The following is a 27,433-nucleotide window of genomic DNA, read 5'->3' as shown; positions in this document are numbered from 1 at the left end:
GTGCTTAAGCAGCTCTATGAAATTGGGCCCTGGTATGGCAACATGGGCTACTCAATTCAGTACTTCAGTTTTGCTTGTCCATCGAGATACATTGCATCCCAATAGGAGACTTTCCAACGCTAGGTGGCAGCAGACATACCGGGTAAATTTCCATTGTTTACGTAGTTCTGAACATGCGCATAATTCTGAGAACAATGGATTTACCCGGTAAGTCTGCTGCCCTCTATCGTCCCAGAAAGTCTCCCATTGGTACGGTAGCCCATGTGGATTAGAAGAAATTGCCTAATTTCCTATCCAAAGCTAAGTTTGCATACAATGTGTACAACCATGTACAACGATGTCCCTCAGCATGTCGGCTGTTTATTTTCAGCTTGGGGGCTATGTATAGGATTAACCCCGTTCCCATCAGCGACCTTCACCAAGCTAAGTGATGTAGCTGCCACCAGAATGATCGTTACTACCATACATGCAGTTTCTTCAAGACAACTTGGCTCTATCATTACTTTATGGCAAATTTTTAACAAAAATTTGAAATGTGGTGAACGGGAAAACTCGCCTATTTTAAAGGCAGTGGGCACTATTGGTAATTACTCAAAAATAATCATTGGCATAAAACCTTACTTGGTGACAAGTAATGGGGACAGGTTGATGGTATAAAACATTGTGAGAAACGGCTCCCTCTGAAGTGCCACAGTTTTCGAGAAAGAAGTAATTTTCCACGAATTTGATTTCAAGACCTCAGATTTAGAACTTGAGGTCTCGAAATCAACCATCTAAACGCATACAAATTCGAGTGACATGGGTGTTTTTTTTCTTTCATTATTATCTCGCAAGTTCGTTGACCGATTGAGCTCAAATATTCACAGGTTTATTATTTTATGCATATGTTGAGATACACCAACTGTGAAGGCTAGTCTTTGACAATTACCAATAGTGTCCACTGAAGGTTTTATAATACTTTTTCTCTATAAGGACCTACTCTGTATAGGATTCAACAGAACCATCCTTTCTCTACGGTGGGGATCCCATGACACTATACATCAGTTCTTTCACTTTCACTGAGCTATTTTGGAGATAATTTTTGTTGTGTAAAATAATTGTTTACACGCTAATTTGCAGTTCATTTTGTGCTAACGTGGTTGAATTCACAGTAAGCCGATGCTCTGTGGCCTAATGCAAATGATTTTTTTTTTTTAAATCAACATTAATCAGTTTTACCATTGCAACTATACATCGTATACAACAAAAATGTAAAAAATGCAGAGTTTTTCCCCGACAGAGCATTAATTATCTAGAGATAGAATGTAGAGTATTTTCAGAAGAGTATTTTGTGGAGACAAGACGAAGCTTTAACAATCCTTAGGAAAGGATTTCCATGTACTTGTGACGTGAGTTCAAGGAATGTGTGTTATGTGCACTGAGTTGATTCAATGAATGTGTGGGTTTGTTGGTTTATACATGTTTGTATGACACTATGGAATAAACGAGGTGGATCTAACTCAATTCCAATTCAAGTGAAGGCTTTATAGTTTCTCTGTTGGAAACAAAGGAAGGCCTTACGTAATGTTCATACGTGGACGAGATGTTGTCGGTGTCATTGTCAGAGCGCAATGAGGTAAGTCGTGCAGGCTAGGACTGTGTGCATCATTCATGTAACATCTATAATAAAGGTGTCTTGGAAGGGTCAAGTCATGGTAATGTGGACTCTTATGGACTGAGTGGGAAAACTTACAACACATTGCATAGGAGGAAATGTCAACACTAAACGTTGAATGTTTTTTATTTAACTTTGCTGGCAATACATTCTTTAAATAATGGACATTCTTGCTAAAAAGCAGGGCGAGCAGTCATTGTCAATAAAGTCAAAGTACTTGTATACAAATTAAAACAAATTCTGCATAATCCAAGATTTTTAGTTTTTGCTTTTTTTGCGGGGGGGGGGGGTAGCGGTGCGGGGCTGTAGCCATATAGCTACGGGACGTCAGTCTACTTCACTCATTACTTATTGTCCCCTAATCATTGAACATCAATTGTTCTAATGATTGCTTCTCTATGATTCATTGCAGCTTCTGCTGTCTAGTTTTTGCGCAAATTAACAACGAGCATATCTGATTATAGAGCAATCATGCTCCAATTTAAATATGGCGGGAACTAGAGCACGTGGTTTTGCCGATGTATACCTCAAGCGTATAATAATGGAACCAGGGAAACAAAAAGAGTGATGTGGTGTACACTTTGGAACCAAGTTATAAAGAAATGTAAACAAGGAAAAGACTGACGTACTGTGTACGTGCATTGAGCAATGTGTCGAACGAAACGATGTTTTAATGGGAATGGGTCTAATGCATGTAATGTGAAGCGAAAACTATAAAAACCCAAGGTCAACCATTAGAGCAAGGACCTGCAACGGGCCAGTCCGACTCGACTGTGTAGCTCTATGGTATCACTTGGGTGACTGACACGCTGGTTACAGACAAGTACGTGGGCGGCAACCATTCCTACCGGGGCCACAGTTTGACGTTACTCTAGAGATCGCACACTCGTAGAACTGGACACGCAGTCTACTTGTACAGAGTGGCACCACCTGTTGTTGTTAATAATTAAGTTATTTTTCTTCTGTGAATTGTTTCTATGAACTCAACTGCGCTCTCGGTGCCACACAGTCTTGATAGGTGAGTGTACGATGGCCTATAGTAGGCACTGCCGGATGCTCTTCAAGCACATACAAAACCTCATGCATTACTGATTTGTTCAATTCATCAAAGATAGGTCTAGTTGTTGCATTTATGATGTGACCCAAATTAGTAAACTCAATCCTAGGGCGTGGTTCGTTCTGGCTGGTAACAAGAGTTCACACAGATTTAAAATACATTTAGTATTTCAGAACTGATCCTTGTTAACTATGGAGCCTGAGCCATCAGTAAGTCACATTGCACAGATGGAGGATACAGAGGGTAGCATGGAAGACCTTCAAGACGATCAAGATGGCGACGTCGAAGACGTTCAAGATGAAAGTATCTTGGAGATTGAGCCAATGACAGTCAACGGGAAACAAGTCAAGCATGTCAAGTTAGTGACCAACAAAAATGTTGAAGGGTTAGTTGTGTCTCATTGCTATGTTTCTTGTCGACAATCATCAGTGAACAAAAATGAGTAAAAAAGCTGCATGACTATTAACTTGAATGTGCTACCACTTAGAGTGCAAGGTCCTTGTTTCATTTTATGTGTGTTGTGTTGTGTTGTCATTCAGCATTTGAGAACTCTCAGCTAAGCTTGGGCGATATCACGATATTATCCAATATCGCGATATTAATTTGGAAACGATTTCGATATCGGATGGATTTGGTTTTAATCGAAATATCGATATATCGCGATATGTCGCGATTCGATGTATTTGCTAGCTGAGACATCTTGCACCCCATAGGTTTGGAGTAAAACCAGAAGAATAGGTCATTAGAACACCTCTCTTAAGCCATGACTGTCTCTTCTACAACTTTCACTTGGAGTTTGAAGACTGATGATGTCAAATTTCATTAATCGCGATTATATCGAATATCGCGATATATTGTCGGCGATATATCGTGAATAAAATAAATCGATATCGCCCAAGCTGTTCCATTGCTAGAGGGTTTGCTTTTATACCAATAGTCCTTGTTGTTTGGTGAGGAGTTTGCAACAGCTAATTTTACTTTCTGAAATATATATCTTTACTTGTATTTTCTGTAGGACTCCATTTACACTAAGGACTTGTTTCCTAATCATCCTGCTGGGTATGGGATTGGCAGTTTTATTCATGGTAGTTGTTGGTGTAACAATGGGAAAAGATTCATCATCTGAGTCTACATCTTCCCCTGATCAAAGTATGTTCAGCAGAGCTGCAGTTGCAACTGACGTTGGGTTGTGTTCAGATATTGGGAGGTAAGACAAACACTCTAACCTTGTGTATATTGTCTTCTTGTTTTTCTGTGTCACATTATTATACACATAATGAATGTTTATGAGTGCAATGGTGCGAATATGTTCATGAGTTGAAAGATGGAATGTTCTATTCAACGAGGCGGAGCCGAGTTGAATGGAACATTCCAGCTTTCAACGAATGAACATATTCGCACCATTGCACGAATGAAAAACATTCATTATTTGTTTTATATAACATCCAAGTAGAACTTTGTCATTTTGATTGAAAGAAACAACTTCCAAAACAAACAATTTCAACTGTAGAAGCCGAATGCTAGTAATTTTACTATGCTTTCTTGCAGTAACACCTGCTGCGTTACCAAAGACACGCGCACGCAGTGATGTTTTTACTCAGCTTTTTCGTTCCATCCGAAAAGTACCATTGCACGCTGGCAGCGTGCCAGCGTGCAATGGTACTTTTCGGATGGAACGAAAAAGCACGGCGAGTGACTCAGCGTGCAATGGTACTTTTATTTGCTATCACGTGACGGACAATCCTCCAATCAAATGGCAAGGATCTGCTTGGGTGTTATATAAACTACACTAGCTCAGCAATACGATGGCTTGTAAAAACTGCTAACGGGCTATCAGTGAAAACCACTTCTCAACGTGCCCTGATGTAAAAAACTGTCCATTCTACTTGTTTGGAAATGTGTTAATTTACTTTTTGAGTGTGACAGAATGTAACTTCATTCATTTGACCAGTGCAAGGCCTGGAGCCCCCCTTTAAGTTATTTGTCTATCATGTGGTTTGTGTTGGATGCATAGCCCAAACAATGGATTATGTACCTGTTACTTCTACTCTAGAGTTCTCTATGCTGACGCCTAATTTGTATGAAGAGGTTGACTTCAAAATGTCAGGGTCAGATATGTTTGTAATGACGAGAGCAGTTGAGCAATACAGTCCCTGTACCCCCCCCCCCCCCCACACACACACACAACAAACACATAGGCAGGTTAAGAGGTTCATTATATATCAAGGATTCTTTTGACTTTTAATTTTATAAGGGGGTCATGGGTGAAAGTAGAATGTTGTACCTGCTGTTTGGTATTCAATTATCTAAACAGGTTGTGATTGACTGTAATGTAATATCTGAATGTTCTGTTCCTACTTATGTTTACAAAAATGAGTTGCACAACTCTTTGACATCCTAGAACAGAGTTGTTGTGGTGTGTATGTAGTAGCCGATGCTACAATACAGAAATGAAAATGGTATTGTTTGCACCCTAAAAACTTGAGTTACTTTTGTTTATACATAGAATAATATTTAAAACAAAACAAGGAAGTTGTTTGTCCTTTGACTATTTCCAAGCAACCGTTTATGGACTATAAACTACATTTACTTAATATATTATGTTTTGAAATGAATGCAGTTTGGCAAGTTTGGTTTTATTCCTGTCCTATGTCAAATCATTGTTGTTCATCTACAAACTGTTATTTTTCCCTTTTTAGTGCCATTTTAAAGCAAGGTGGTTCCGCAGTGGATGCAGCTATATCTAGTCTGCTATGTGTAGGTGTAGTAAACCCTCAAAGCTCAGGTTTAGGTGGAGGTATGTTCATGCTAGTATATGATAAGAAATCTCAAAAAGCAGAGACATTAATGGCTCGAGAAAAGGCTCCTGCAGCAGCAACTGTTAACATGTATCAAAATGATGCGACTGAGCAGCTTAGAGGTAAGTCATCCATAACAGATGATAAACTATAACATGTAATCCATAACAGATAGCCCTCAAAGGCTTCCAAGTCACAGTTATTTGGTTAACTTTTTTAATTCAGGCATGTGCCATTGGCTTTTTGCCCGTACAATTTTGTTTTGTTATTTCTGTATTTTGTGTTGTTCTTGTTATGACAAATAGATGATAATACTAGTTATGATAATTGCAGTTAAATTATCCGTGGAAACATATTATGGGTATTAGTTTTAAAGGATTTGTATGACACTTCTATTTGCATGTTGTTTGATGACAGGTTACAGATCCGTAGCTGTCCCTGGTGAACTACAAGGCATGTGGGAGGCACATAAGGTGTATGGAAAGCTACCATGGCAAGAATTGTTCACATCAGTTATTGAGTTAGCAGAGAATGGATTTCCAATGACTGCTCACCAAGAAAGGGCACTTAACAAGTTTTCAAAGGTCCATAATATAACAAGTCTTCCTGAGTATGCTAGGCTTGTGTAAGTTATGTTTTTTTGTAAGCTTTGATTATCATGTCGTCGATTACAAACCATAACTCTAACCTTAAAAATATTTTTCTATTTATTCTTGTACAAGCATACTGAGTTAGAAATTGAGTTAAAAATTGGCTGGGAAACAATACCAGTATCAGCAGTACCAAAATATTGACTCTTTGTTTGTTTCTTTCAATTGAAGTGCCCGGTACCAGACTGATGATGGCAGATGGAAGACTGCTGGTGATATTGTTTCATGCCCCATACTAGCAAAGACACTGAAAGCTATTTCAATCAATGGACATACAGAGCTATCTACTGGACAATCAGGACAACGACTCATACAAGAAATGAATACATATGGTATGTATGGGCTGAAGGATTGGGTTAAATAAATAATATGTTCACTTCAGTATACAATGTGCACGTACCATGAATCATATCTCCATTAGGTACTTCATATGTGACCTGCTCTGTGAAAATGAGTCACATGTAGGCAGTTTCAAGATTGAGTTATATGCATGGCTGGAAAGAACACATCAGCAGCAGTAATTTGGTATGTGTCTAAGCTTTGGGGTGTATCGCGTTGCTGAGTTACTCCCGTTTGAAATTAGCCACTACACGATTTTTTGTGAAAAACGAACTACAAGTAAAATTATATTTTAAACTACCATTGTGTGCAAAATGATACAAATTAGACATAAGTATGATCACAAAATTGTTGTATTTATAGCTTTATTGCCTAAGAGTAAGTGTTCTACAGGTTAACCATGCAACTAAAGATCTTAAAAAGAAACAAAGATTTCTTTTAAATTTACATTTTCCACATTAAACTGTCCATAACTTAGTATTGCATTGGGCGACATCTGACTCATTTTCACAGAGTGGGTCACATATGTTTATTATTACTTACAGGTGGAATATTAACAACTGCTGATATGGAAGACTACACTGCAGAATGGATGCCTGCCTCTACCCTCTCCTTAGGACAAGATAAGACACTATTAACATCACCAACACCTTCTGGAGGTCCTTTTGTACAATTTATCATCAATATCTTATCAAGTAAGACAATACGGCTATACCTTTTATCATAGACAAATCTTACAGTATACAAAATAGTCATGTTAACTTTTAAGACAATAGGTATTTGTTTATGAAGAAATAAGTGTATGGTGTGAAATTTGCATATATGAGCCACCTATTTCTATTTCAAAGTACATTTTGTAAAATAATTGACAAATGCAATTCAACTGATGTCTTTGTGATGAAAACTTTACAATCCCTGTTATACTTGTGACTGGTCACAAACTCTGTCAATTTAAATACCTAATCAATATTTGTTTTTGATGTATTTCCCTCAGATATTAATTTATCGGACACTCTACTGAAGTCATCTGATGACAGGACACAAATATACCATAAGTTTATTGAAGCATCAAAGTTTGCCTTTGCACTAAGAAGTTACGTTGGTGATGTTGATACAGCAGAGGTTCAAGAAGTAAGCGTTGATCTTGCATGTTTCTATAAACCCTTAAAGGCAGTGGACACTATTGGTAATTACTCAAAATAATTATTGACATAAAACCTTTCTTGGTGACGAGTAATGGGGAGAGGTTGATGGTATAAACCTTTCTTGGTGACGAGTAATGGGGAGAGGTTGATGGTATAAAACATTGTGAGAAACGGCTCCCTCTGAAGTGACATAGCTTTAGAGAAAGACGTAATTTTCCACGAATTTGATTTTGAGACCTCATATTTAGAACTTGAGGTCTCGAAATCAACCATCTAAACACACACAACTTCGTGTAACAAGGGTTTTTTTTTTTCATTAATATCTCGCAAGTTCGATGACAGATTGAGCTCAAATTTTCACAGGTTCGTTATTTTATGCTTATGTTGAGCTACAACAACTGTGAAGGGTAGTCTTTGACAATTACCAGTAGTGTCCACTGCCTTTAACCCAAGATAAGCCAATCTTGTTACATTTCATGGTTCAAATAGTGTTCTTACTCATTAAAACCTGTGATAAATAGTTAATGGCCCAACATTTCGACCCTAGCAGTAGAGTCTTTCTCATTTAACCTGTGAAATAAGACACAACGACAAAATGGAATACTGAGCTGGGGTGTCATTTTCTGCTGTTCAGATACACATAAAAGAAAAAAGAAAACCAATCAATCAATTTGATCTTGCACATAACTCCAATGGACCCTTCCCGTGAAATATGCTCATCACATTCCACATGCGTACAGACCCTGTTGGTTGGCAAACGCCATAGAGTTGTGCATTAAGCAGATGCGCAATCGCGTTAGCGTCACGCACCCATTAGCCGTGTACAAAACAGCGTGATGTTCCCTCATTTTGCCAACCAAAACGTTAGTGCGCACGTGCTATGTGCAATTTACATATTTCATGGGAAGGGTCTATTACATGGCAGAGCTAACCAATTTTCTTTAATATTGTTCCCTGACAGGTTCTGAATAAGATGAAGTCAGAAAGTTTAGCAAAGACAGTGTTCTCCCAAATTGAAGACAACCAAGTAACTTACACAGATGCATCAGGTTATGACCCACTTCATAGTACAGCATCACACCATGGAGGCACTTGTCATATTAGTGTAGTAGATGAAGATGGAAATGCAGTATCGGCAACTACGACTGTTAATTACCAGTAAGTATTACCACAATATATCCAGATAGATTTGGCCGATAACCAAATGGTTTTGCCATACTTTCTCTCATTAGAATCAACCAAATCAAGACGATAGTGAGCAAGACACGTGTACGAGCACTCCCAATGACATTCTGCACGATTCTGCCGCGCGTGCCAAATATACGCGGACGCATGACCGAGTTTGTCCGACCACAATCATTGCTGTGATTGGTCAAATGGGTGAACGCGCACAGTTTGATTGACAGGCCGGATTGGTTCATTGAATGTGAATATATGGTCGTGATTTAATGTGATACAGAGGTTCATTGACAAAGTATGTGAACAAAGGGTCATTTGCTCATAAGAACATTTGAAAGGGTAGCCTTTTGTGTCTTCAATTTCATGTTTTTCTTCAATCTGTTGCCACATGTCTAACTCTGAATCTCTGTTTGTTTGTAGCTTTGGGAGTCTAATGATTTCTAACTCCACTGGTATATTATGGAACAATGAAATGGCAGACTTTGATACACCCGTCAGTCAGCCAGCTTCTTCAGTCAATTATATTGAACCTGGTAAAATGCCGCTCTCTGCAATGAGTCCAGTGATAGTAGTGAATGAGAAGAGTGGTGACGTTGAGCTTGTTACAGGAAGTGCTGGCAGCAGAGCTATTATTACTACTAATGCATGGGTAAGCTTACTAAGCTGCTTGTACATTGGGAGACTGTTGATAGAGCATGTAGCTCCACCAATTTGTACAATTTAATTTTGCTTATATTATATTTGTAAAAGTTGGTTCATATGTTTATGAGGCCACTCTTTTCCATTAACTTACAATGAAAATATGTTTGTTCACATCAACAACTTGAAACTAGTTTATACACTTTCTGATATTCAAATGATAATGTTAATATATTCTTGTTAGATAACATTGATGTCAGTGTTTACGGAGGCCACACTTGAAGACATTACTGACGAGAAGAGAGTTCATAACCAACTGCAACCTGAGAATGTCGTCATGTATGAATCAGGATTAGATCAGGTAAATAGACTATTAGATCATGGGTCAACTCCTATCAATGCTACTCCAAGTCAATGTATAAAACCCCTTTCAATAATGCTCATTCTGTAATGTGAACCGTAATCCAACAAATGAACTGTTGACATTTTCCAGTAATAAAGTAGATTTTCAATGCCCAACTCATTATGACATATGAGACTGCACACTATGTCATCCAAGTTTAACCCGTGGATGATGTTTAGTTTGACTAATACAGCAACAATGTTATAATTATTTGCTGGTAAAATTTCAAGTTCTGAAAAGTGGTCGAATCCATTGGACACTGCACAGGACAAATAAAAGGGGAAACATTGTTGGAGAATAGCAATGTTGCATAAAGAGGGCAAAACCTTTGTACATAATTTGTTAATTTTTGTACTTTCTTTGTCTTTATTCTCCCAAAGGACATCTTAAATAGTTTGGTGAGCATGGGTCACACACTGAAAGAGAAGCCACTACTATCTATAGTCCAATCTATCAGAAGGTCTGGTAACAGATGGGATGCATATAGTGATAAACGTAAACACGGCAGGGCAGCAGGCTATTAAACCATCAAACTTGTAACAAACATTACTTTATTTCATTCAATCAGTTATAGCCAAGACCAGTTTACTTCATTGTTTTCTTATTTAAGCTTATCTTAGAATGTTTAACCAAGAGTTCAACAAATCCCTGGACATGTTGCCTGTTATAGGTTTATTTACTCCTTTTCCTTGCCTTTTTTATTTGTACACGCTTTTTATAGATTTTGTACTTAACACAAACCATAAGTAGATGAGACTGTTGGGTACACAAATCACTATTCCACCAGATAATTTATTTGTTAAATAAAATTATGAAGTTTTGATTACAATTCCATACCCAAATGAAACTTGACAAATTCGTAAATTTACTGTTGTTGCCATGATAAAATAGTTGCGTTTCTGATGAGAAAGTAGGTATTATCACTAATATTCTATCCAAGATATTTGAGTAGCTTACTAGTGCAACTGATATAAACAGTCTAATTAAAATATCCTTAAATAACACTTCAGAGAAAAAGAAAATCTTGACAAGACCACTGTGGGTGCAAGTGCCAATAATCCCATGTACACCCCACTGGCAAATAAACAGCCACAAGAGTAGACCTACTACTAGTCAACTTAAAAGGTCAACTTAAAACTCATCTCATGAATTGAAAGCTTCTAATGACTCCAATGTTAACATGGTATTTACATTTCAAAAAACAATTGTATTATCTTTCATTCTATCCAGGAAAAACATGAAATGAATAGAATGTGTTTTTCATCACATCTTAGCGTATGTTGATGACAATACAGTAATTAATGGTCCCTTAGGAGTTAAACAATAAAAAACTTAAGTGATTTACAGATTATATGGTGTTCATGAATACTTACTTTAAGAGTTGCAATATTTGAGTAATGTGATGAAATACACAACTAGATTACGAGAATGCTGAATACATAATTGCATAAGTAAGTCTTTGTTACTTTTTTAGGGTACATGTTCATCGTCTCTTATCTCCCCTCATCACCTCTAACCCTTATACAATGTGCAATGCACTTACTCCGCCATTTTGGGAGGCAAAATTTACTCAAAGAAACTGACTTCCAAAATGGTGGAGATGCTAAATGTTTTGTATTGTTCAAGGAGTCAATAAGAAGATTGGCTGTGATACGAGAAACAGTAAAGGTGTTCATAAAATATTGGAGTTCCAAGTTAAGTGAATGAGAACTGAACTTGTGGAATGCATTATGTAATCACAGAGAAGAAGTACAATTATAAATGTTGTTTACATTTTAGTAAAATATTTGTACCACTTTTCAAAAAATATTTCTTTTGTACCTTTTTTACACACACTCTCACTCAATCAAGGTAGGATTTCAGATTAATATCAAAACTATAACTCTTTCACTGTTTACACATTTTACTTAAGATCACTTCAAAAGAAACCTAAGGCAACAGAGTTTCACTTTTTCTTTTTTATGTTACCGCCACAAAGGAAATGTAAACTATAAAATTCTTTGAAATTGATTAAGCTAATTTATTGCAATGATTTTATCAAATATTTTCCCAATGACATGATAAGCAATGTATCTGTCATTGTTGCATTGAACGCATTGGCTACTGTTGTGGCGCTTTCAGCAATTGTTCAATGGTGGCTGACATACAATACTCCAGGTGTTAACACTTGCAACTTAACACACAATGTTATCTCAGAATTAATACTGTAAGATTTGGTTTCATCCATTAATAACTGACACTTGTCTTTTTGTGTCATTGTGTTTGGTTTTATCCAACAATTGTGACCTGAAATGTGGTTTTATCAGACAATTGTGACCTAATGTTTTGTTTCATCCTCAAATCCTTTTTAGTCCACCAGACTTTTTTGATAAAGACTTTAGATAAAGCCACCCAACCACCAGATAAGTTTACACGCTATAAAACAGTCAATTCAAAGGCCACTGTTGGTTGAAAGGAAGCACCCCCTCTATGGGTGGCCAATTTCCAAGACAACTTTAGGAATTATGGAATGCATTGTCATTGTTTCAGTATACTCACTTGACAGCTTATTTATTTTGTTGTCTGGTCCTAGCGGGTTCAGTTTGGACAAGTGGTTCTTTGACCACTGTTGAAGTGTAGCGCTTACCAAGCAGTTCTACATCAACCTGTGTCCCTTCTGTGGCTAGGTCTAATGGTAGATAGGCATAGCAGATACTACGGCCAAGATGGTAGCTGAAGCAACCTGATGTAGTGTTACCAACAACCTGTAATTGCAATTATTAAATGGGATTTATAGGGGCCAATTTCATAGATCTGCTTAAGCAAAAAATTTACTCAAGCACGAAAATAGCTTGCTAGTTTACACGTGTTACTGGCCAAAATGTCATGCCATATACATTGCTTGTGACTGGTATTTAGCTGCTGTTTACTTGGCATAACAATTGAGTGGAGTCTTGGCCGGTAATCTGATTTTACTAAGCAAGGATATTTTTGCTTAAGCAAAATTTTGTGCTTAAGCAGCTCTATGAAATTGGGCCCTGGCTGTACAAAGCATCTATTCAACTAAATGGAGCCACATTATGAAGTTTACCCCATCATGATGTGTCTTATTGAACTTCAAGGTGCAACATTCAGTTCTAAATACGCATTCTACTTTGATGTACAACAAAACACAGGATATTTAGATTACTTTATCTTTGCTGTGTGCTCTCCGACTCTCTCCGTCTCCCTCTCTATTCATCTATTTCCACTTCACTGTTTTTGTTTCACTTTGACATATGTGCTAGGGTCAAATCGTCGGGCCATTAACTATTTTTTACTTTCTTAACTGTATATAATTATTTAAATGCATTTTCTTCAACTGGCCATGAAGTACTCGCAAACTACTGAAAGTTACTTTCTTCAAACCAAAACCAGCAACCAAAAAGCTGTGATTGTTTCTTTAGACACAAGTTAACTCATGTTGGTATTTAGAGATACTCCTTACCTTGTCATTGATCCAGATTGTCTCATTGCCTTCAGGGTCAACATTGTCTGTGTCTGGCATCGTTAGAAGAACCAACTTCTTCTTAATACCTTCATCTTTCACTTTCTGAATAGCGGCTTTCCCAACAAAGTCTGCTTTCTAATGAATTAAGAGAAAAACAGCACATGTAGAAGTATATTAGTTTCAAGTACACATTTCATGAAATTTATTTCCTTGTTTTCCCCTGGCAAAGTTCTTCAATTTTTGCTGGTTGCACTCTTATGATCAGTTCAGTACATGGGTATATGTACATATGATTCTATCTTTTGATTAAGTTGGGGCTCATTAGATTAATGTTTTAACAGTGCTTTGAAACAACACCACCTTTGTCTCCTACCTTTAAAATTAATTAAAAATCAATTGTTTCAGGAAAGTGTTGGAGCATAAACTGTTGCAATGTTTAAGGAGTTTAACATGACCAACTTGTTATAACCTGCTCCATGTTCAATAGAGGGCCAACTTTAATGTATTATTTCTTTACAGAAAGGTCAATTTAATTCAGTCTTTTAAAACAGGCTTCTTGATGCCTTTCCACATATAAACTATTTGTGTGACCTGCCTCACCTTTTTGAGTTTGATGAATGGTCCAAGTCCAGCTTCTAGAGGACCATTGTCCATTAACATCTGTTGGTGTAAACAAAATAAATAATCCAACCGTACTTGGTTATAAATGAGATAAGATAAGATAAGATAAAAACAAAAAACTTGATTATCCCACAATGGGGTTTTATAAGTACAGGCAAAAAAAAACTACAGTGTGGAACAGTAAAACAAACTAACTGGATTAAACCGGTAAAAGAATTAATGTCAATAAGAATATATCTAAAGTAGGATTTAAAAGATTCTTCATCAATATTTGCATTCGTATTCACAAAAGGTAGTCAAAGATAAATCCCATAGGGCTAGATCCAAAGTACAAATATTATTTAGATGCTAAATAATTTGTTTTGAATTACATAACCCATTAGGATAGAGCTCAAGTGGACAAGAGCAATACTTGTTTTTGTATTTTACAGTTGGGGATCATACGATGTTGATAACGGCCAAACCTTTTTTATTTTAATCTTAAGTTATTATGGTACCCAAACATTGAAGATACTTCCCACATGACTGTCGTATGAAAAGAGAAAAAAAACTTGTATTTTCCATCAATTGAATGTATTTTAAATTCCAGTTAAAAAGAAATGATGTTGACTGAAACTCCTTAGTTCAGTTTCCTTGCATTTTGCCTTTGAACATTTTTGAAACCATTTAATCCAAACCGGAGATCATTTTACCTCTTGTCCCCACATACGGAAGCCTTTCTCAATGCGCATTGTATTTAGTGCATAGGTTCCAAAGTCACTAACACCAAATGGTTTGCCAGCTTCAAGTAGTGCATCATAGAGCTTAGCAGTGTCTTCACTGCTGTGGTAGAATTCCCAGCCCAGTTCACCTTCAGGGATAAAATATGGTCAGGACCTTGTAAATAGTTACAAATCGAAAACATCACTCAACCATGTTCCAATACCTGACAAATATGACCTGGGCATTTAACAATTTTACTTCAAACCAATCCCTTGACTTTTCAGTCCCCAAGAGCAACCCCCACCCAAGTTGCAATTACGAAGTATTATATTTAACTGGAGTAACGGTTCAGAAACCATTTAGCTATAACCAATCACCATGACCTTAACTGTTGACCTTTTGACCCCAAACAATTATCTAAACTTTCCTTTCTCAAAGGCAACCCCCACCCAAGCTGCAAGTCCAGGCGACAATTGTAAGTAGAGTTATGGGCCAGGAAAAAAGTTCCGACACCAAGGGCAATGAACGGACACCATGGGTAGGGACAATAACCCTTTAAAAAGCACTTGTGGTGTATTGCATCTACAAATGATAATGGCCCACCACCAATCTAGTTGCCCCATAATAACCTGATAAGGAATTTCATACCAGTAGCCTATAGGAGATCTGATTGCATCTACAGCCCCTCACACCAAACCCATGTGATAATAAATGTCATACCAGTATAGGAGATTGTGATGGCATCTATCAGCCCCTCACCCCAAACCCCAGAACAACCTCATGTGATAATAAATGTCATACCAGTATAGGAGATTGTGATACCATCTATCAGCCCCTCACCCCAAACCTCAGAACAACCTCATGTAATAATAAATGTCATACCAGTATATGAGATTCTGGTGGCATCTATCAGCCCCTCACCCCAAACCTCAGATCAACCTCATGTAATAATAAATGTCATACCAGCATATGAGATTCTGGTGGCATCTATCAGCCCCTCACCCCAAACCTCAGATCAACCTCATGTAATAATAAATTGCATATCAGCATATGAGATTCTGGTGGCATCTATCAGCACCTCACCCCAAACCTCAGATCAACCTCGTGTAATAATAAATGTCATACCAGTATAGGAGATTCTGATGGCATCTATCAGCCCCTCACCCCAAACCTCAGATCAACCTCATGTAATAATAAATGTCATACCAGTATAGGAGATTCTGATGGCATCTATCAGCCCCTCACCCCAAACCTCAGATCAACCTCATGTAATAATAAATGTCATACCAGCATATGAGATTCTGGTGGCATCTATCAGCCCCTCACCCCAAACCTCAGATCAACCTCATGTAATAATAAATGTCATACCAGCATATGAGATTGTGATGGCATCTATCAGCCCCTCACCCCAAACCTCAGAACAACCTCATGTAATAATAAATGTCATACCAGTATAGGAGATTCTGGTGGCATCTATCAGCCCCACACCCCAAACCTCAGAACAACCTCATGTAATAATAAATGTCATACCAGTATAGGAGATTGTGATGGCATCTATCAGCCCCTCACCCCAAACCTCAGATCAACCTCATGTAATAATAAATGTCATACCAGCATATGAGATTCTGGTGGCATCTATCAGCCCCTCACCCCAAACCTCAGATCAACCTCATGTAATAATAAATGTCATACCAGCATATGAGATTCTGGTGGCATCTATCAGCCCCTCACCCCAAACCTCAGATCAACCTCATGTAATAATAAATGTCATACCAGTATAGGAGATTCTGATGGCATCTACAGGCACTCCTCCAATGTTGATACGTTTGACATCCATAAATGAGAATGCTTCATGACTAATGTCTGCATCAGTGATTGTTGAGAGTACATCTCTGGATAATGGACCAGCAAGACTCAAGCATGCCACATTATCAGATACGTTGTTAAGCTTAACATCATAGTTTCCCTTCCAGGCAAAGTCCTCCATCCACCTACAAATGTCAAAAGAGCAGAGTTATTTTCCGTTTCTTTATTGAAATATTTCTGGTGACAGTAACTTTGTAGCCAATGTTGACTATGCCAAGTTTCTTAATCTTGGTATGGACTCATATATTTCTGAGAGAGTTACAAATTAATTCATCTTAATAAGACTTTTAAAGGAACACATAGCCTTGTATCGGTCGAGTTGGTCTTTGAAAAGCGTTTTTAATAAAATGCATATGGGTAGAAAGATGTTGTAAAAGTAGAATACAATGATCCACACAAACATGCCTCGAAATTGTACGGTTTTCTTTTTACCTCAGCGACTAACACGGTCGGCCATTTATGGGAGTCAAATTTTTGACTCCCATAAATGGCCGACCGTGTTAGTTCGCACAGTAAAAGAAAAACCACGCAATTTCGAAGCAAACTTGTGTGGATCATTGTATTTTACTTTTAAAACATCTTTCCAACCATATGCATTCTAAAAAAACCGGTTACAAACGCTTTTTATAGACCAACTCGTCCGATCCAAGGCAAACGTGTTCCTTAAATCATCTACTCTTCACCTGTATCCAATGGTTTTCAGGATACGGTGAGATGTAAATAGAATACGAACCTGAGATCATGAAGCTCCACCCCAGAACCAGTTATGACCAGGAATTTGTCCTCTTCAAGATGACTGATAGTTACTTCAGCATACACTTTACCTTTGGGTGACAGAATGTGACAGACACTGCAACGGCCAACCTGAAGGGCAACATAATAGTACTCTGTTATTGAACAAACCAACGAGGAAGGAACCTCCATGCATAAACAAATAAAGTAGTATCTGTTAGAACACTAACCAACGAGGAAAGAAACCTCCATGCACTAACAAATAAATTAGTATCAGGTAGCGTGACATGGCCAAGCAGTTCAGCGCATCAGACTCGAGCTCTGGTTGCCTGAGTCATCAGGGTGTAGGTTCGAGTCCCGGTCATGACACTTGTGTCCTTGAACAAGACACTAGACTATAACTGCTTCTCAGCCATAGAGTTATATATCAGAACTAGAGGGCGCACTGGCCTATATATGCGCTTCCGGCATGTGCGCAGGCGGCCATTTTCTACGTTGACAAAACTGGCATCTCACAGCGTGTGTTTGTGCGGCCATTTGGTAAGTTGAACAAACAGCATCGCGTGAGCGTTCAATAAAAAAAAAATTCAAACATGTATTTCATATTCAACGGGCGTGCAGAATGACGCGCTTGTCATCTTGCGATCCCTTGGCGTTTGTGCACGAAGCATCACTCGTGCGCCCTCTAGTTCTCATATATAACTCTATGTTCTCAGCCCTCGGTGGTAAATTGGTACCTGTGAGGGCACAGATGGTTCTTGTGATTGATTTAGCTTAGCTCATATATACAAACTGCATACTCCCCAGGGAGCTATGATGGTTAAAGGAATGAAATAGATGGCCCAAAGACCAGGGGTGGTAATGTTAGGAGCGCAATGAAAAGTCTATGGAATTGCACTGTAAAACATTTAATATTATTGTTATTCCTTATCATGCAGTAAATAGATCAATAGGCCATAAATGAAGCAAGATAGTTAAATCTTAGTTACTTACAGATATGTGTTTGTTTTGTGGCTAAGAGTTACCATAGCATTGACCTAGCTCTAAATGGTTAAATTGATGCAGCTAACAGATTTACCCCTAATGACTTACAAGTAAACTAAACTTACTGCAGGAATCTTGTTAGCAACAAGATTATCAAGGTATTGATGTACGTCTTTTCCTGTTACTTCAAACTTGGCAAAGGGAGATATATCAATAATTCCTCCTCGGTTCATCACCATTTCATATTCCCTCCCTACTGGATTGAACCAGTTGGAACGATGGAAACTTTGTCGATACCCAGCCTCATCTCCATCTAAGGCAAACCAATGAGGTTGCTCCCAACCTAATACAAGAATGACACAGAGTACTCACTACAAAACTACAAATTGGAAATATTTAAAATTGTTATTGTTATTTTAGTGCCACTTCAGTACTGGGGCCAATTTCATAGAGAGCTGCTTAAGCAACAAATTTGCTTAAGCACGAAAATAGCTCGCTTATTTCTCACATGTTACTGGCAAAAATTTCATGCCATATACATTGATTGTGACTGGTAATTAGCTGTTGTTCACTTAGCATAACAATTGAGTGGAGTCTTGGCCGGTAATCTGATTTTACTAAGCAAGGATTTTTTTGCTTAAGCAAAATTTTGTGCTTAAGCAGCTCTATGAAATTGGGCCCTGGTCAGTACCCATATTCAGTTTGTATTTAGAAGTGAATGGCTGATCTTGTTGGTTTATTAACAGTCCTGCAGCAGCCTGAAGGCTGAATTTTGTACAGAGCGATTCAGGTTGGAGTTCAACTTAATTTGTCCTGCCAACAAGAAGTAAAGTAAAGTAACTTAGATAAATTGATTACCGAGTAATCAATAGAGTTGATCAATTTATCAACAACATAACAAAGATAGTGGCCTCATAACAATGGATGGCTCATAAACAGCCATGTTTATTGTTCAGATAATCTACCATCAGACATTAGGGGCCTCCTTCACATTAGCAACATTACCGATGCCAGCAGAGATAGGCCTATGTATTAAGTAATTAATTAGTTCTCTGTTGGCGGGACAGACGTATCCCCATACTTTTGTTTGGGCACTGGCCTGGTGACCAGTCTTTTTTCTTTGTCTTTTTCTTCCACTCTGTGCTTTTTAACAAGTGTTCTGCGCCTCTGATCAGTTTGTATACAGTATGTAAGGGGGCGCAATATAAATTTTAAATATTATTCTTATTATTATTATTTTTAATCACTTGACAAAACATGGGACGGCACAATGGTGTTTATTATCAAGAACCAATGGTCCTATGAGAACTACATAGTCAGTGGGTGTATTGCAAATGTCCCATTTAGTTGCAATTGATGGATTAAAAGAACATTATAGTACACCACCATAACACACTTGATTCAGGATTGGTACAACCAAATGTTATCCCCATCTTTTTTCGTTCTTACAGACACAATGTAGTACCATTGTATTCCTTGACTACCACTTTATTATTATTATTATGTTATTGACTTCACCATGTAATTGGTTGTATACTGACTGACATCATACCTGCATGGAAACCAAACTCGGCTCCCCTTGCTTTCAGTTTATCATAGATTCCAGATACTCGTCTTGTTGGTCTACCAGCCCATCTCTCTTCTCTAGCCCAGCCTATGGCATTGTTCATACCATAAGATTCTCGTGTTTTCGTACTAGTGTACTCTCTGTTAAAATCAAACAAATCAACAAAATTGAAGGATGGCAAAATCTTCATGTACAAAAGTTCCCTACTTTGTCCCAAGATGTTTAAAGACAGTGGAAACTATTGGTAATTGTCAAAGACTAGCCTTCACAGTTGGTGTATCTCAACATATGCATAAAATAACTAACCTTTGAAAATTTGAGCTCAATCGGTCATCGAAGTTGCGAAATAATAATGAAAGAAAAAACACCCTTGTCACACGATATTGTTTGGGTTTAGATGGTTGATTTCGAGACCTCAAGTTCTAAATTATAGGTCTCAAAATCAAATTGATGGACATTCACTTCTTTCTTGAAAACTATGGCACTTCAGAGTGAGCCGTTTCTCACAATGTTTTATACCATCAACCTCTCCTAATTACTCGTCACCAAGAACGGTTTTATGCTAATAACTATTTTGAGTAATTACCAATAGTGTCCACTGCTTTTAAGTTCTTCCTACATGTTGAAAGTCTTTCAAAATGTATGAATTGTATGAAATGTATGATCAAAAGATAAAAAACATAATATTCTTCTTTAACATTGAGTAAAATAAGTTATTTAAATAACTTACTTAGTAATCCAGTTGCCATAGCGATTGGCGTCTAATTCAGTCAGATCATAGGGTGGTTCTCCTTCAATTATCCAATCACTGAGATATTTCCCCATACCTCCAGAGTGGATGATTCCATACCTAAGAGCAGTCAAAGATGATAAAGTAAGGGAAGCAGACTTCAGTTTGTCTTTCTAAATATTAACCATGCATGTGTTCAACTTTAAAAACGAAGTACAACTTGGCTGTGACGGTACAATAACTACTATTAATATGTCATACACATTTTCCATTGGCTGTTTAAATGTAAATTTCCTATTGATAATATCTTACCCAGTACCACAAGCAAGCCAGAAGTTTCTAAGTCCTTGGAAAGGTCCAACCATACCCAGTACATCAGGGCTGTAGGTGATAGGTCCACATACAACGCTCTGAATATCAGCTTTCTGTAGGACAGGTACTCGTTTCATAGCGCCCTCAACGTGCTCCATGATGCGATCGATGTCACTCTCAAATAACTCCTTGCCAAAACCTAGTTATAGTAAACAAACCAGAAGGTTCACAGCTCTGTGTTACATTATCATACACTCTGTGGACATTACTTTGCTCTGTGCACCCAAGGAAACAGATTCTTCAACATGGTAAAATCAATGTGTGGACTTGGGCAAGTCCACATACATGTAGTGTTTCAAGTCCCTACATTGTGTATACCTCTTTTGTTCTCAGGTCTCTCTTGTTTTCTCATGCCATAGTTACACACACAAAACAATGTGTAAACACTTACAATCGGGTTACTCCTATTCAACTTGTTGGGGCAACAGTACCCATTGGTTTTGTATATACTTTCCAACTGGGTACCTTTGCACAACCAGTGACCTTCACCAAAACCATGGACCCTCCCTTTTTTTAAATGAAAGTACATCATCCTGAAGGGCAATCATCAAGCATGACACGGCAACTACCAAGCCTCTGGGTATTTAGCATTAGATGTTGGGTTTGGGTGTCTTGTACATACCCAGTTAACATAAATGGTTTTGTATTTTATAATGTGGCTTTTCATGGAAACTTAATAGGAGACAAGAAGCGTTTTACCTCCAGTAAGGCTTTTTAAAGCCATTATACACTTTCGGTAAACAGTATTGTCAAAGTACCACACTTCGTGTATCACAACTTATATATAAAATAACAAACCTGTGAAAATTTAGGCTCAATCGGTCATCGGAGTCGGGAGAAACTAACGGGAAAACCTACTCCTGTTTTTGCGCGTTTTGCCGTGTCATGACATGTGTTTATAATAAATCTGCAATTCTCGCTATTGAGAATTGATATTGTTTTAATGTTTTCTCAAAAAGTAAAGCATTTCATGGAACAATATTTCAAGAGAAGACTTTCACTATTACCTTCTGTAAACCCGTGAATTATTTTTAAATCTGTGAACTTTTTTTTTTCTGTACCGAAAGTGTATAATGGCTTTAAAAGATGTTTTGGTCTTGAGGTCAAGCATGATATTAAGACAAATTATAAATGAATATCATGTCACCTTGTGGTACTCCATCACGAATCCAATTGTCTTGTTGCTTCATCATATGAGACTTCTCATAAGGACCAAAGAGTAGACCAGATCGCTCTTGTCTTAAGTAGTAAGAATTCTCAAGATCACGGATAACTGGTGGTTCACGTTCCAATGCTTCAACCTCAGGTATAGATGATGTAATCACATACTGATGTTGGATAGCTACCATAGGCAACTCTAAACCAACCATACGTCCAACATCAGTAGCCCAGAAACCTGAAGTAAATCAAATTGTTGTTTCAGTTTGTGAGGTTGGAGAATCCATTAAAGAGTTCAGTTCCAAATATTCCACTTCAACTGCTTGATTGTCAAAGAATCAACAGTTTAAACTGTTGGTTTGTACTGATTCAATACCATTTCAGAATGGTAAAATTGTTTCACAAGCATTTAAGTTGAGGTCTTGTTCGTTTTCAGACCACAAGTATATTTATTACCAAAGGTATAAATAAGACAATGGTTTAAACAAGCTAGATAAAACCTGTTGTAAACTGTTTACCAACCAAAAGGATGTATGGTATAGATGCAACAACAAATAAACATAACTAATTTAAAAACGCAATACACTAGGGTGGTTCCCAACCTTCTTATAACTAGGTATACAGTACCTGCAGCATTGACAACCACTTTAGCATGTATGGTACCATGCTCAGTCTCGACATCCCATCCTCCGTCTTCACGAGGTTTTAGGCTTTGGGTACTCGCTGGCATATACAGATCAGCACCATACTTGCGAGCGCCGATTGCATATGCTTGGGTCAGAGAGTAAGGATCAATATGACCATCATCTGGATTGAGTATACCACCAAGTATCTAAGCAAAATAAACAATAAAGTGTCTTATAAACACCACCAAGAATATAAACAGAATCAACAAAGTGTCTTATAAATACCACAAAGTATCTAAGCAAAATAAACAAAGTGTCTTATAAATACCACAAAGTATCTGCAAAGACTCAGAATCGTGAAAACTCTTTATGCGATTTTATTTGACATTATATTTTTTTAAAAGATAGGATTCGAACTGCCTCTAATTGTCTAGTTGGTATGACACTGCTCTAGATTTGCAAAGGTCATGGGTTCGAATCCCACCTCAGTAATATGCCTGTGATTTTGTTCACACAAATCGGGAAAGTACTGAACCAACAGTGCTAACACACATCGGTTATGGGTAAAACCAAAATGAATATAACATTTTTACTTTGTCACTTTTGACTCTTTATGCAATTTTGTTTGACATTACACTTTTGCTTTGAACTTTTTGTCACTTATGACTTTATGTTTTCAAAGAGCAACTTTACCACGAGTAGCCGTTATTTATAGTGTTACACATTCACTTACACCATCCATATTAAGTAGCGGATGTATTTCAGCCACTTTCTCTGGGCTAATCAATTCTTGAACTGCTTGGTTCCAGCCGGCACGTGACATTTGATACTTAGCTTCATCCATTCGGTCGGGTGTTGTGAGTAGACGTAAACTACCTGGCTTATGAAATCCAACTTGCTGTATAATATAGAAGTCAAGATTTAAAAACATGGTATCAGTAACAATAGATGAAATTAATAACAAGGTCTAGAACAATTCGTTACGGAGACCGTGCTTTCGCCAAAGCTACTCCTGCCGTATAGAAAAAGCTCCCTGTCTCTCTTCGCCAAACAACATCTCTCAACAACTTCAAGAGGGAACTTAAAACACACTTGTTCACTTAGACTTTCATTGGGTTTCATTATGTTTTGTTTATTCTTCATTTTCTATTGTATAATGTTTTCATTTTGTGTAGGCGCCTTGATCGGTTTTCTGGAAAAGTGCGCATTATAAATTTATATTATTATTATTATTATTATCATGTTTGCCGTTGCGCTAGTCCAAAAGGGTATAGAGAAAACACAATCTACCATCCACACAGTAACTCAAGTTAAGTATCTGGTTTTATAAGCTACCTGCAGATGTTATCTTAAACTCAGAAAGTTCCATAGTATGTCATCCCAGAAAGTTTGGTGCTAGTCCAAACCATAATCCTGGATGTTTTTACAGGGAACTGCACTGTCTTAGAAATTATAGCCCTTAAAGGCAGTGGACACTATTGGTAATTACTCAAAATAATTATTTGCATAAAACCTTTCTTGGTGACGAGTAATGGGGAGAGGTTGATGGTATAAAACATTGTGAGAAACGGCTCCCTCTGAAGTGCCATAGTTTTCGAGAAAGAAGTAATTTTCCACGAATTTGATTTCAAGACCTCAAGTTTAGAACTTGAGGTCTCGAAATCAACCATCTAAACGCACACAACTTCGTGTGACAAGGGTTATTTTTCTTTCATTATTATCTCGCAACTTCGATGACCGATTGAGCTCAAATTTTCACAGGTTTGTTATTTTATGCATATATAATATGTTGAGAAAACCAATTGTGAAGGCTAGTCTTTGGCACTTACCAATAGTGTTCACTGCCTTTAAAACCAACAGGATTGATAGTATTCGTTCCACTCATGTGTGACACCCATAAAGCTATATAGCTCTATAGTCACACCATTTCTCATTCAATTGGTGCCAAAGAGTTTAGACTAGAACTACTCAAGGACCATGGATGAAGTATTTAAGCCCCTACCTGACCAGTTTCTTCTTCTAGTTGATCAAAGAGTTTACAGCTGTAGTAATGAATTTTCTTTAGATTGATTCCAGGATGAAAGTATGTTGTTAGTCCAGCCTATAGGTAGAAATAAGTAGCAAAGAAAACATGTCAAATCTATCCAGTATATCATTTATGTTGTATTAATGAACAATATAAATTTCGAAATCCTCTAATCTGAAGAATGTTTGGCGCTAGATCTCTCTTGTAATTTCTCTCATTAGTGGTTTCCTGTTCAGAGATTAATGTTCTGTGGGTGCGAAGTAGAAGTTGACTACAATCCTAACTACGTACAAGTTGATTTCAATTGGAGTGTGAATTTAGGAATATATTATGAGGATTTGGGAAAACACAATTAAAAGAAATCTCCTCTAAATACACAATTAAATTGATTTATAAACTTGTTTTCTGACACCAGCTTTGGTGCTAAAATTTGAGGGTTGCATCTTATTCTTTCATCAAGATTACACTAAAATTAGAAAGCTACAGGTTTGTACAATGCTAGATATTGACAGTGTTTATATTTGTAGGTTTTTAACAATATCTACAAATGACAATTAAGGGGCTTTTTTTGTGTGACTTACAGCATGCCATGTGCTTCCCGCAGTGAGCTCTGACTTCTCTAGAAGTACAACATCTTTCATTCCTGCCTTGGCAAGATGATAAGCAATGCTGGTTCCTACGCATCCTCCACCAATTATAAGAACTTCAGCCGTCTCCTTTAGCCTCTTATTTAACTTTCCTGCTGTAGCATCCTGGCCACCACTGCAAAATAATCAAAGAGTTTTTAGTGCTTCAATGATTTTAATATCACCATTATCAGACATGTTGTTATATTATTGGTGTATGACACCATCCATTGCGATGAGAATTAGTTGGCTCCTTTCTCCATAGAACTCTGAATGCACAAATGTATAGGGATGTCACTCATGATAATCTTGGAAAATTATTACATTAATTTCCATCAGCTAGAGGGCTTTTTCTCTGACAAGAGCTTTGGATTTGATTGTACAGGTCATCTCTATGGCAACAGGGTGTTCACAATAAATGCTTTTGCATAGTAATGTTATTGTTACCTTGAATGGGTAATGTATCCAGTAGAGAATGGTGCAACATGGCGGAGTTTAGAACAACCAGATTGGTATACTGGATGGGATCTTAACAGGTACTGTGCACATCGTCCATAAAGTATACCACTCATTGTGCACCTCTCTGTCTGTAGCTTATCACTTGGCTACCGTGCTTAATGATGTATGATGGTGTACTGCAATATCTGCATGAATAGAAAAACATTGTACAAAAGGTTATGGAATAGGAAGCATTTTTAAATGTTAGAAAGACGACAACTGATTTTTATAATGATTGCCTAATGCCTTCCAAGAAAATGTAATAAACTGTGACTAAAACACCCTCATCAATCTAAAACAGGTTTGTTACCCTCCTTTTTTTTTATTAAAGCAAACATATAAAAAAAGTCCAAGGACAACCCGTAGTTTTTTTGTTTTTTTAGTCATGAAGAGAACAAAATATGCTGATTCTTGTTTGCAGAACATTAATATTATTAAAATCAGCTTAAACAAAAAGAGTTCATGCAATAGGGAAGACTTCAACTATCGCATAGTGGCTAGCTGCGAAGGATCGTGTTTTGTATGGGTATAATATTTATGAGGCCAATTTAAATAAGTTTAATAACTATTTCTACCTCCATGGGCCAATAGAGCAAGTCCTTACTCTGTCCATCTGAATAATTCACAATAAAAGTATCGTCACATAGTCACACTTAAGTTTAGCCTACTTGATTATTTTTGTGCAAGTTCACCCATGGTACCAGAGTCAGACCACATCCCACATCACCTAGACTACTGTACTACAGTTGCAGGGTATTGATAAATAATTGTTATTGTTAATGTGGGCCCATATAACAAATAGCACAACCATGGACGAAGTAACTATTCAAGTACAGCTAGAGCCTAACTAATATTAGTAGACTGGAGGTAGCAGGTATTGTTAGCTATTGGGTTCCGATCTATAATAAGTAGCACCCTTAATTAATTGGGTAGTGTAGCAAGTACCAGAATAGGGTGTGTACTGTGTGTTCTTCATAGAGCAAGGACCAGTGTAGTGTTGACGCGCTCGATCAAGGTCATCCGCTACCTAGCGTTTGTTAGAGTGTAATTCAGCCGCTGGCCTGCTGAAAATATAGATATAAACTCGGCTCTAAAAAAGCCACATTTTGTTCATGTTCGTATTAAAAGTAAAGTTATACTACCCAAATGGTCGCAAACTGAAGTTTTTTACGCCAGACGTAGCCGTCGTACGGAAGGTCCGGCGGATTTAGATGCAGTTGTATTTTGTCCGCTGTGTTTTGTTTTTACGTGTGTGGCAGGCCTAAATTTAATGTCAAACGAGGGCGCTATTAATTCGACGCGACAATGTTGTTTGGGATGGGGGCTCGAGGGGGGCGTCACCCGGTTTACCGCTGCGTGTTGTAAAATAGAACAGTAAGTTTCTTATTGTTTTCGGCAATCGATAACAGCAGGTGCATATTTCCTTTGTCAACGAAAGAAATAAAGAAAGAAAAAAAACAAAAAAAACAAACAAACAAACGTGTAGTTTACAATGAAGGAGCCGTTCGCAAATAAGCTTCATGTATGCCAAGAAGAAGAAACTATGATTTGTTTTACTACCTCCATGTTTTACCCTAATGCATTAGGTTCGG

The 27,433-nt window shown here is 37.5% G+C and overlaps 2 protein-coding genes across 6 annotated transcripts; one reads left to right on the top strand and one right to left on the bottom strand.

The window, feature by feature from the left end:
• Positions 1-1,473: 1,473 nt before the first annotated feature.
• Positions 1,474-11,213, top strand: LOC117296183 (glutathione hydrolase 1 proenzyme-like). Of its 4 annotated transcripts, none has more exons than XM_033779075.1 (12): positions 1,474-1,615; positions 2,885-3,096; positions 3,727-3,918; positions 5,411-5,631; positions 5,927-6,134; positions 6,331-6,491; positions 7,044-7,193; positions 7,493-7,629; positions 8,605-8,801; positions 9,243-9,471; positions 9,706-9,822; positions 10,245-11,213. In XM_033779075.1, exons 2-12 carry the CDS (start codon positions 2,903-2,905, stop codon positions 10,386-10,388), a joined length of 1,950 nt encoding a protein of 649 aa, XP_033634966.1. In that variant the 5' UTR covers positions 1,474-1,615; positions 2,885-2,902; the 3' UTR covers positions 10,389-11,213. The 4 variants fall into 4 exon arrangements, with proteins under 4 accessions (XP_033634966.1, XP_033634965.1, XP_033634964.1 ...); XM_033779074.1 differs by having other exon boundaries at positions 2,877-3,096; XM_033779073.1 differs by lacking the exon at positions 1,474-1,615 and adding an exon at positions 2,234-2,672.
• Positions 10,637-27,084, bottom strand: LOC117296182 (dimethylglycine dehydrogenase, mitochondrial-like). Of its 2 annotated transcripts, none has more exons than XM_033779070.1 (17): positions 26,984-27,084; positions 25,791-25,987; positions 25,299-25,479; positions 24,694-24,792; positions 23,425-23,589; positions 22,693-22,897; positions 22,055-22,303; positions 20,848-21,046; positions 20,536-20,655; positions 19,791-19,945; positions 18,364-18,581; positions 17,256-17,386; positions 16,430-16,647; positions 14,647-14,804; positions 13,934-13,993; positions 13,331-13,468; positions 10,637-12,608 (listed from the first exon to the last, which is right to left on the bottom strand). In XM_033779070.1, exons 2-17 carry the CDS (start codon positions 25,913-25,915, stop codon positions 12,411-12,413), a joined length of 2,619 nt encoding a protein of 872 aa, XP_033634961.1. In that variant the 5' UTR covers positions 25,916-25,987; positions 26,984-27,084; the 3' UTR covers positions 10,637-12,410. The 2 variants fall into 2 exon arrangements, with proteins under 2 accessions (XP_033634961.1, XP_033634962.1); XM_033779071.1 differs by lacking the exon at positions 26,984-27,084 and adding an exon at positions 26,787-26,967.
• Between the last annotated feature and the right edge of the window lie 349 nt (positions 27,085-27,433).

The sequence above is a fragment of the Asterias rubens genome, chromosome 10, assembly GCF_902459465.1.
Source record: "Asterias rubens chromosome 10, eAstRub1.3, whole genome shotgun sequence".
NCBI lineage: Eukaryota > Metazoa > Echinodermata > Asteroidea > Forcipulatida > Asteriidae > Asterias > Asterias rubens.
Note: the sequence above shows the minus strand (reverse complement) of the source record. Positions and strands in the feature narration are given on the sequence as shown.